This window comes from Lepidochelys kempii, chromosome 2 (genome assembly GCF_965140265.1).
Source record: "Lepidochelys kempii isolate rLepKem1 chromosome 2, rLepKem1.hap2, whole genome shotgun sequence".
NCBI lineage: Eukaryota > Metazoa > Chordata > Testudines > Cheloniidae > Lepidochelys > Lepidochelys kempii.
In genome coordinates, this window is record NC_133257.1 from 144,382,689 (window position 1) to 144,394,700 (window position 12,012).

Sequence of the window (12,012 nt, forward strand, 5' to 3'; positions counted from 1 at the left end):
CATATGGTCCAATGGAAAAAGTCTCTCAGTCCTTTCCCATAGTTGATGCACAATATCGTACCGGCTTACACCTCCTGGTACTGTCGGTGGCCGGTGATGGGTTTGATGTAGATGTCCCTGGACCATCGGATGGTGTCCGAGACCATGAGGTGCCACATGAGCCGTGAGTAGCATCAACCGATCCCACAGGTCCGCAGCACATGCTCGTTGCAGGGGTCCCAAGCGCCCAGGGCTCCGATGATCAGGGCATCCATCTGCACCTCGTAGCCCTTCGCTCTCAGGGTGTCGGCCAGAGGGGCGTAAAGGGGCAAGGCAATGGAGAATATGACCCCATAGAACAAAGTGGCAGATTGATCTGACAAGTAGTTTTATCTTCCAAGGACTCTGCTGTTGTGATTTTTACTTTTTAAAATATTCTTATCTGTGAGCTCCCTTTCTGACAAGATACAAATCATTATAACTCTGTTCGGTAGCGTACAACATCAAGGACACAATTCAGCAGAAGAGTTCATCAGTAAAGTCCCTAGAGAGGAACTTGTTAAGTAAATGGTAGCATTAGAAGCGCAGAAAAGAACAGGAAGACTGACACATGGCATTTAGAGACATGATGAGCACTGATGAGAATCATAAGAACTCTGATCTCGCTACCAGAAGTAAACTGAGCTGGCATAAAGTAGTAGTAGTAGTCGTCGTGGCACTGATGGCGGACAGCTAGCCTGCTTGTCAGATTAGCAATTCAACATTGGTAGGAATCATGTCCTTGATTTCTGGCCTCAGTATCTATCAGATGTCCAGATACTCTTGGTACTCAGCCAAGCCCTGCATTAGAGAAGACTTCCTAGCAAATGCTGCAACTGGTCATTCAGGTGAAGAGCTGGGAAGACTCTGACTAGTTTTTGAAGGTGACTTTTCCTTCCTGCCAGCATAACCTCTATCTTACTCAGTTTAAACTTGAGCCAGTTGTTTCACAGAGGTGCATATTTCCTCTAGACCATTGGGCAGCTGGGTGATGGCAGAATGTATGTGCCCCAAAAAAGAAGGAAACAGTAGAGAAGCTCTAGATGAGATGGGAACAGTAGAGTATCAGCAGTAGGGTTGAACAAATGTTTTATAGGAAATTTGACAAATTTCACCTCTGTTCTGTTCATCAGTTATCCACAAACCATTTTTAGAATGTTCTGGAATGTATTTCTTGTTCCAAGGGATTCCATGAATAACTTCTATGATTGATTCTTGGTGTGTAGATTCAAGTTTGTGTTTAGTCAGCATCTGAACCTTTTTGTTACTTTGGACTGCTTGCTGTTTGTGTTCCCTGACTTAGATGAGCATAACTCTGCCCCACAAACCTACTTCACAGACAATCATGTTCACAGGCTGAAATATGGGGCTTGGGAATCATTCAAAAAAAAAATTTCCCACAAAACAAAACTTCTAAAAACTATTTGTTCAGTGTCAATTAAAATGTTAATTTTGATAAAACTGAAATGGTCTCTTTTGATTTCCCCATTTAAAAACATTTTATTTGTATTTAATTTGATTTGATGTTTTAAAAATAGGGCCTAATACTTTATTTTATATTACATTCTAATTTAAAAATAACTTGGTGACTGGTATTCTACTTGGCAGAATTCTAATTGATTTGGCAACTGGTACTTGGTTTGCTCAATTGGTATTCTAACTTGCTATTTGTAATGGGTATTCTGTTTGGTAATTTGTATTGTAAATGGCCCAATAATATAAAATAAATTTCAAAACAACATTTTGAAAACAAAATCAAAATGTTCCATTCAATAAGGTCAGCCTTACTGGGATGCTTCATTTTGATTTTTTTTTTAATGAAATGTTATTGAAATTCATGCAGGACATTTTCATTTTGACTAATTGACATATTGTAATAGAAAAATGTTCCCTTGGTAATATTTTTGACCAGGTCTAGTCACGAACTGTTTTTGTCAGATTTTATCCTACAGCATGTGCAGTTGCTGATTGATTAAAATATTCTTCCACCACATTTCTACCCATCACAGGTTGCTGCTCCCCTTCCCCCTTAACTTCCACCCCCAATTAAGCATTTTAAAAAACTTAGGAAACTAACATACAAAAACTTGATTGTGAATCTGTCAGGGTTGCTATACACACACCATATGTGACAAACCCACAAATGCAAGGAAATAAAAAGTGAAGCCTCCTAGCAGTATATACTATCTTCACCCCACAACCACATCCCTTACCATTACCACAACTACTGGGCACCACCACTCATTGGCACACAACCATCCAAACTTCCCCAAACAACACAACCACCTACTACACCAAATATCTGCAACAACTAGGATCAGGAAAAGTGTGGTGAGTTTAGGTTGTGCTGTATGATAGTGGTGGGAAAGGTAAGGTCTGTGCTTGTGAGTGGTGGAATACAATTATGCACTGTTTTCATTGCCTTGTTTTGGGGGGTTTGTGTCAGGTATGCTGTGAGTGCAGCAACATGTAACTGCTCCACCACAATACATGTTTTTTTGGTGCATTAATTCTTTGTTTGCTTAAAACTCTCTTTCTGTGAACGTTCCTGCTAGTATATTCATTTGCTGTAATATCTGCAGAAAGCAAACACACACCAAGCAGACACAAATTACATTTTTATTTTGGCAAACATTTATGGGAAAACCTGGAAGTACTGACCCAGTTCTAGTCATCAACGTATTATTGAAATATGAGCCCATAACACATCACTGTGTCATCTAGGGGTGTAACATAAATTGCTTAAGGCCAGATTATGCCTGGCTTCATGTGCACTGATGGAGCCAAGGATGAGGTGTGGCAGAGAGAATGTAAGATCATGGTTGGCTCACCCCCAACTGACTGGCCATTGGAACCGATCAGCTTCAGGAGGGGTACTTAACTGCACCTAAAAAGTGAGTAGTGGCAGCTTCAGCATGCCTAGGAAGTTTGGGAAGCAGGGTGCCTCTGCACAACCCCTTCCAGTGCATTTTACCGACATTAGCCCTTCAGTGAATCTGAACTGTATCCACTCAGCACCAGAACCTCATGCTGTGAGAAACTAAGTCACATCTAGCATGGCCTCGTGGGTCACCAAGAACAAGCAGAGAGTAGGAATGGAAACTCCTCCTCCTGCCAAGAATTTGGGCCTCCATGGCAGCTCTACCGGCAATCAGGGCCTCTATAAGTAACTCTGACCCTTGCCATTCCTAGATGGCAAAAGTCAATGGAGTGTACCTGAGATGCCTATTGATTGACTGTCATGTTCTTTTTTCAGGAGGGGACTCTATCACCCACCTTAAAATATGCAATGGCTCAAGTCACACTTGTGACACTGGTAGACCAGGTGCTAGCTCATTCCAAAGCCCCAGCCTCATTGAATACTTACAAATGCATTGCTGGAAGCCAGGCTAATTTACTTGTGATTGTTAAATGTATAAGAGTGTACCTGGTGTTTACACTTCATGAAAACTAACGGGATGTTGTTACATGCATTGTTTTCACGTATCTGTATCCTGTTATAATGTAATAGCAAACAACTACATTGCAAATACCCCTGTAACTAAATAACCCATCAAACGTGGAAGAAGCCTGTGTAATGCAAATGAAGAACTTAACAGTGAAGTGCTATATCTTGTGCATTTGAAGCCAAGTGGTCATAGTGTGTGCAGATCAGAGATCAAAGAACCTAAATGCACTCCTCTCTTTCCACCAATCAAAGAAAGAGCCTACAAAAGTGGTGACCCTGTCAGCTTTTTTTCTGTGAGAAGAATCTGGAACTATGGACTAAGGGAAAGATCCTTCATTGCTGGACTGTTTGGATTCTAACAGGGCAGAATAACTGAATGAGAAGACAGGGATTCCTAATGTTATTCTGGGTAGCCCTGAGAAACTTTTGGGAAACTGGCAGATTACTACATCTCTAATACCATTTGAAATTACAGACTGTGACTCACCTGTGTATATATTTTACCTGCTTTAACCTCTATAACTCTCATTCCTCTTTCTTAGCCAATAAACCTTTAGTTGGTTTACTGGAGAATTGGCTACCAGTGTTGTCTTTGTGAGATCTAGGATGCAAATTGACCTAGGTGCTTAGCTGGTCTCTTGGGACTGGGAGAAACCTGGAATATTCGTGGTTTTTGTGTAAGTGACCACTTATCACATGGTCCTGCTTGCCTGGGTGGCAAGATAGACTGGAGTGTCTAAGGGGACTGCCTGTGACTCCATTATAAGACTATTGTAGTACTTTTGGAGTTCACATTTGGTACGGGTTGGTGAAATCTAATAATGGAACTTACAACCAGTTTGGGGTGTCTGCCCTGCTTTTGACAGTCTGCCCTGAGGTTGGCACTAATGGTCGTGAGCCACTCCAGACAGTGTGACAATACTAAAAACACCAGTGCTAGAGACTTCTCAAATTCCTATCTACGACCGCAGTATCTAAACATCCCTTTTTCAGGCAGCTACTCAAGATGTCAGCAAAAAAGTTGTCCAAAACCACGTGTCAGCTGCCAGTCTTCCAGATCCTTCTGGAGGAAAAGTTTCTATTGCTCCAGTAATAACATGAGAAACTTTGACATTAACAAAATATGTGGACTTTGGACTCACTATGTTATTTATCATTTAACATGACACAATAATTAATTACTTAATGTTTACAAAGTACTTTGAAGATAAAAAGGCAGTTTTCAGATTTGTGAAAACATTTTTTCTAATGTTCTCTCAAATAATTTTAGAGACAAGGTGGAAGGGCAGCTTTTTACTGTGAAAATTTACTGGGCTATTTAAGGTTTAGGTACTCCTTTTTCAAAATGTCTTGGAAACAAGTTTGTTCCATTACACCATGAACGGGTTTGTCAAACTCCCCTCTTGTAGGGCTATTAATGAAAAACACTGGAGCCTCAACTTTGCAATTGACTGTTTGTGGGCAGACCAGTGCACAGTCACTCGAAAGACTGGGACCAAGGTGAAAAGTAGGGGGAGAAATGCTGAAAGTAAATGTGAAATTACAGGTCTTTCTAAATAAACAACAAATACATCTATAGACTTTGTGAAGCTTTTAGGCAACATGTGAAAGACAAATTGCTTTTCAGAGGAAAAGCTAAACACCTACTTTAACAGTAAATCTCATGGTATTTGAAAGTTTGTTGACATATCTACTTGAGTGTCATGACATAAGGCTCTGAATACAAAATAAGATGGAGACTTTAAACTGTATTGTCTTCCAAATTTGCATAGCTGTTTGTTTTTCTTTAGCAAGCATGCTGTAGTTGTACATCAGTGGAAAAAGCAGATGCACTGATGTCTTTTATTTAAATACTTTAAAATGCATGAAACAAAGATAACAAAAATGGGATGCAAGGTGATCTTTACGAAGTATAAGACCCTGTCTGTCTGTCTCTGGACACAGCATTTAAAAATATTAATTACTTGTACTCTGTATTACTATCTAATTTTGTAGTTAACAAGTAAAATGACAAATATCTACAAACTGGGTTTTTTTCTCTCTCTTCATCCCCAACTGGCTCTGCCAGTGTGGAGGAGGGCACTGCCAGGAGGGTAATAATGAGCCTAGCACACCAAACAATAAGTTAGCCCGTGATACATTGTCCCATTTGGAGCCTGTATCCAGAACAGAACTCTAAGAAAGCAGCAGGACTACCCACTACTCATGGTGTACATCCTTTACCCAGGTCTTTTGATCCACTCTAATGATGATAGTATAAATTCTACTGCCTTAATAACAGGCAAATGATGAATTGCAGTGTAACTCTGCTTTCTTATTCTCTGGGACAGGATTTGGCTTGATCATAGCAAAATGTCAGAATAGCATATGGATATTAAGAATGGTCAACACACAATTTTTGGGCCATTTACTTATATTGGTTTAGAAAGTTACCAAAATAGGTTTTACCACTATAAACATGTTTATATCGATATAACAGCTTCCACATTATAGGCTGCACGGATTTACATTGGTTTGTAAACCGATAGCTAATTTGGTACAATAAACTCTCAGAATATAGACATAATCATTTGTTGTTTCATTGGCTCAGTCACATTCAAGCCTTTTCAAATGTTACACAGTAATAGAGTATTGAAACACTAAACTTTATGTGACCTTTTGCAAAATCATAAAGCATAAGAGCAGCTTTTCACTTGGAGTATTTTTATTCTGCAAATTGAATGCTAGATATGCTACAAGTTCCCAAAATGTGTGAGACTGTATATGAAAAGCCTAACCTTGAATTGACAGACTAAAAGTGACAGATACTGTAATTTCCAAATGTGTATAGTAATTCATATCTGGCATAAACAAATTTAATCAAAAATGGGTTTGAAGTGATTGCTTTGACCTGTTATTGGCAGGAAATACTGTCTGCATGACTGTAATGACACACACACAAGGTTAGAGCATAGTCAAAGCCTAGAGATGAAATAATATTATGTGTGAACAAGATATCCTTCCTAGAGAATATTTACAATAGGAAGATGGGAGACATTCAGAGGAAATCTTAGAGATAAATGACCGATGGCTTCCTCTGGGTAGAATCTGGGAAATTATTTCTTGTTGCCAATGGAACTATTTGCTGAACCGTGTGGAAAGAAGCAAAACTAAGAGACAAAGTGTAAGACAAAGTACATACAAACTTTTAATGAATTAACCTTACAAAAGACAATGGCATTAAAACAGCTGACGTGTTTGTACAAAACTGCTCCTTTATTGTTAGGACAGTCTCCAGGAAAGAATGCCAGCCAGGTACCCCCAACATGTCACTGGCTACGAGACACAGCTGGTGAACATATCCAAACTGTATATGGAGGGACAAAATCAACTTATTTACAAATACTGTATACTTTAATGTCAGACTAGTGGATGCTATTGGGGAGCTACTGTATCTTCCAGGAAACATCATGCACCAGAAAATATTATGCACCCCTAGCTTTATTGCCTTAAGATTGTTTTTGTTTATCACTAACATCATCTTAGTCCCTTTGGTATCAGCCTCTGCATTTTAGTCTCTTTATCAATCTCTGTTTCTTCTTTCTTGTCTTGAAGTAACAGTGTAAGTTGTAGTACAGTCTTCCAGTCCTATAGCACACAACACAACTGCCCTGGGATATAAGAATAGCGAGGTGCGTACTGCTGGCTCATTGGACCATTCTGCAGCCACACAAAAATAACAGTTCCATAATACTGGAAAATAACACGCACATTCATGTTAAGGGCCAAAATGGAGTTAAAAAGTGTGTGATACTTTCCTGAAAATATGGTATCGCTGACATCTAAAAATATTCTTCAGGATGCCACATTCCCTTGTGAAAGGGACCTCGTCATTTCAGTATGTACAAAATATGTTTTCAGTTCTCCTTTTCCTTTTACATTTATTATGCCTCTGCAAGTGCACATATACCCCAGCGTTTGTAAGACATTGTTTGTCTCCTCTGTAACCTGAAACATATAATTTTTTTTTAAATGATGAGCACAAAAAGAGAGAATAATAATCTCTCTTTAGCATCTAGGACAGAAGTCAGCCTGGATGCTTTCAAAGTTATTGTCATGATGCTTGGAAGATCTTTAAAAGGCACCAAAATACTGGAGGCTCATTTTTCGATCTTGAGCACCTACATTGAGTCACTCAGGAGTTCCATATGCGAGCCATCAAATAATCTGTTATTTAGGTGCTTAACACCTGTTTTAGGCATCTTACCTGATGTGCTTAGGTTTGAAGACACGGGGCCTGCAGCTGCACAATTAGCACTAAAAACAGCATTTGTTTAATCTACCATATGCTACTCCAAAAAGCATTTCAGATTTTCATGAACTGTGTATCATTCCTGTAGAGCCCATGGACTGAACAGAGACACTGGTTATGGCTTATTACAACAATCCGTAACCCACTAGCCCCCTCTTTTTGTCCTGCGATGACAAAGGTGTTAATGGGCCATTCTACTTTGTACGGTCCCTTAGAATATGTGCTACCTAGTTATGTTAAACAATCTGTTCCACCTTGCACTTAGCCGTGATGCTCCGAGTACCTTTCCCAGACCTGAAGAAGAGTTGTGTTGCTCGAAACTTGTCTCTCTCACCAGAAGAAGTTAGTCCAATAAAAGACATTACCTCCCTTACCTTGTCACTCTAGAACATCAACAGTTATTTTGCTACTGCTGCTTTTCCTTAGTGACTAAATGTGTTTTAAATCTTTACTTTCCCTTTTCAAGGCCTGATCTTTCTGTACTGTGCATCTCTGACTGCTGGCCCACATTCTATGTGACCCTTTTGGGCTGCAGATGCCTAGAGGCTGCCCCCCAATATTGTCAATCTGCCTAGTTCATCACTAAGAACACTTCATTGATTCATTTAATCTATCAACATGATGATCTGTTTCTGAAGGAGTAAGTCACTCAAATAGTAACATGAAAAAAGAAATACCTGTATTTTATCTAAGACACCAGTGCTGTCCATCCTGCTAGCCACATTCACTGTGTTGCCCCAAATGTCATACTGTGGTTTCTGAGCTCCAATTACTCCAGCTATTACAGGTCCATGGTTGATGCCTGTAAAACATTGGTTGACCCTCTGTGTTGATGAGAATTTACCAATAAGGATGAGTAGTATATTTCGCTCAAATATAAAGTAAATGAACATTATATTTGGCCTATGCCCGATAGAGGGCACAATAATAAATGGTATGGCCCCAAGTGTATTTGATCACTTACTGCAGCAGGATATTAGTAATAAAAATGCCAAGTTAGCCCACCTCAATTTCACAAAAATTATTTTCCTTTTATAGTTTCTTAATAATTTGCTAGTGCCATCTTTAGAGAGCGTCTCTACCTTCAATTAAATAGATGTACTAGAATTTCCTTCAGTCTCTATAGCGAATGGGAATAACCTTCAATATTAAAACAATGACTGCCAAATCTAATTACTTTTACAGCATTCTTTTGTTTTTGACATACAAAGTAGACTAATGGACTCGGAAAAGATGAGTTCTCACTTATAGGACCATCTTTTGCTGATAGCATTGACCTAGAGTGTTTGGGCTAATAAATAAATCTACATGATTACATTCATACCTTCTGCTTAAGCAGTGTGTTATGGTAGTAAAACATTAGCTTTGATATAGATTGCTAGAGGGAATAATAAGATCATACATAGCCACCCAAGAGACTGTAGGCAATTCCATCCTGCAGTCATTCGTGGTTCCTGAGTTCATTTTTGTTGTAGCAACCAGGCAAGGTACTAACAAACTTCAATAGGACTTTATTTTTAAAGTGGAAACCTCTTTACCGAGCTGCTGCTGCACCCTCGGTAGCTCTCCCTCCGCCTCCTCAACTCCCTCCCCCTCTTCCTATTTCCTGTCCTTTCAGGCTCCCAACAGCTAGTGCTCCCAGTTCTAATAATTACAAGCAGCATCTAAACACGACAATTTTTGAGAAGCGGGGGAGGGGCGGGAATGACTCTCATGTGACATAAGTTTCATTATCAGTAAACAGAACATGGCTCTTGTTTAGTTTTTATTTATACTATCTTGGAACTTCATACAAACATGCCCTTGACGTCAGTGGGAACTCTCATTGGGTGGGGATTAAGAGTAGTGTAATCCTACAATTATAACCTAGCCTATGGACCATGCTTAAAAAAAATGGAATGAAGCTATCAACAAAGGAAATGTGGCACTCCCATAGTAAGAGTATCAACAATGCCTTGATGGGTTTCTATAAAGAATTATACAGCTCCTATCCAAATGCCTCTACTTAGCAGATGCACTAGTTCTTTGAAGGAATTAATCATCCCTCTTGGGGGACGATGACAGAGGCCCTACAGGGTTCATTAACATGGAGGAAGTGGTTACAGCTGTTAAATACAGATAATTGGGAACAGGTGCAGCTCCCAAGTGATACCAGGTAGAGGGCTATAAATGTTTGTCTGAGCACTTGGCTCCTTAGCTTCTGAAAATACTAATTCCTTTAATAGGTTGCTTAAGGCCTTCACTAGATTAATTGAGAAAGGCAAAAACTGTTCATTAGGCTTAACAGATCATGGTATTGGATGGACAGAGGAGACTTGCTCTAAATCTGTTTTTATTATTTTTGGTCTGCCCTGGCGAGACTGTGCATGGAGGAGATACTAGGGTGACTAGCGCTCTAGAAACACCTCAAATAGCTTAGACAGATAGCTTAGATAGATAAATGAGTGTGTGTGTGATATCCAATAAGAGCAACACAAAACAACCACTAGGGATGCTCAAAATCAGCAAAAATGTAATCCTCTCTTTAACTCAGCTGCAGGAGCATCACAATTGCATGTGGTAACCAAAACAGTAGGAAACTACGATTGCATCTGAACTATGTCCTTGTTGATTGTTATTTGAACAACCTTTAACATCTCTCTCTCTTAACCCCATTAAGCAAAGGCGTACAATTTTTATAGACTATACAGTAACCCCCCCACATAGAAATCACATGTCAATAGTGTTGTTTAGAGAAGTTTGCTCCACGAACACTGCTTCAATATAATCTTTTGTACTACAATTAGTGTGTGGGTTTAGCCCTTGACTTTCATCAGCACTTGTTCGTCACATAATGCTGACGCTGCTGATACCACTGCCTTACAGGTTGTGTTGTTTGAATTAAATCACTGATGGGAATAAGAGAATTTCCATTTCCTACAGGATTATAACTCCACCTCTCTTGATAAACCCACCGACTTACATTCGCTTTGAACTGAAAGGGAAGGGAGAGGGAGATATTTCATCTTTGCTTTGCTGTTCCTATTAACTGTGGCTCATCCTACAAAGAATACTACTCCCAAAGGATTCATAGATTCCAAGGCCAGAAGGGACCACTGTGATCATCTACTCTGACCTCCTGTATAACACAGGCCATAGAACATCCCTGAAATAATTCCTAGAGCATAGCTTTTACAAAAACATACAGTCTTGTTTTTAAATTGCCAATGATGGCAAAACGTTTGAGGAGTACATGAATAACTAATATGAGACTAATGCCAAACTCTTACCACAGGGGTGGCACTGTGAACTAAACATGAGAGCACAAGCAGCAGGCACAATACATGGGAGTTACACTGCAAGGAAGACTAGAAAGGTGACTAGCTGCTGTTTAATTAGAAACTAAATACTTCAGGCATGTTTATAGGATGGATTTATTTATTTATTTCCAATAGTTATCCACTGCTTGCATTTCACACTTTCTAAATTTCATTTTGCATTCAAAAACTATCACAAATTATTACTGGGAAATTTAATCTTGGGATATATGGGCTTCTGCCAGTTATAAACTCATTTTGTCTCCTTTTCCTGGCTTAGTGATAACAACCTTGCATTTATTTTGAAAAATGTCATGATACTTTAAGAGAAGAAGCTAGAAACTGAATGATAAGTGATATCCTTAACAAATAGAATTGACTAAAAAAATCTTAGTGTTTGAGGCTGCTATGTTCCAATAACTGTAGGGGTGTAATATAAAGGAGAAGCGGACAACATAACACTAGTTCTGCCAGTTATGCAACTGATGTTGTCCCCATCTATATGCGATTCCCAGCTGTTTTTGAAGGAAAGGGGTGGGTCCAACTTTCTTGTATTTTGGGAGGTTTGGTTTAAAACAGAGAATTAGATCTGTACATTTTGCAGAAAACAACATACTTTTGCTATTTTTATCACTTGAAAAATATGAGGACAGTTTAAAATGAACAGCAACCAATATACAAGAGAATAGAACATAAGACTTCATTATTTCAGATTGGGCAAGGTGGGTCATATTTTCAGCACCGAATGACTTAGGTGCTTTTGAAAATCCCACTCTGGATTCTTTTTGCCTCCTCTCCCATTTACATTTTAAACGTTAAAAATGTTTAAAAATGTTTAGGATAAAGACTGATGAGTCACTATCAAACCATTTCAGACACAAAGGCCAATATTCTCAATGGAGCCTATAATTCTGAATGCCTCCATTTTTTGGGTGCCCACCTTGAGACACATCTAAGGC

The 12,012-nt window shown here is 39.2% G+C and overlaps 1 protein-coding gene across 6 annotated transcripts in view; it reads right to left on the bottom strand.

The window, feature by feature from the left end:
- Positions 1-6,630: 6,630 nt before the first annotated feature.
- Positions 6,631-12,012, bottom strand: part of ADCY2 (adenylate cyclase 2) — a 434,372-nt gene continuing 428,990 nt past the window's right edge. For 5 of the 6 annotated variants that reach the window (XM_073332378.1, XM_073332375.1, XM_073332377.1 and 2 more), the window contains 2 exons: positions 8,435-8,559; positions 6,631-7,453 (listed from right to left, as the gene is read on the bottom strand). In XM_073332378.1, the coding sequence (XP_073188479.1) occupies positions 7,301-7,453; positions 8,435-8,559 (278 nt within the window). In that variant the 3' untranslated portion in view covers positions 6,631-7,300. Of the gene's footprint in view, positions 7,454-8,434; positions 8,582-12,012 lie in introns of all 6 variants that reach the window. The other variant, XR_012157385.1, reaches the window with a different exon arrangement.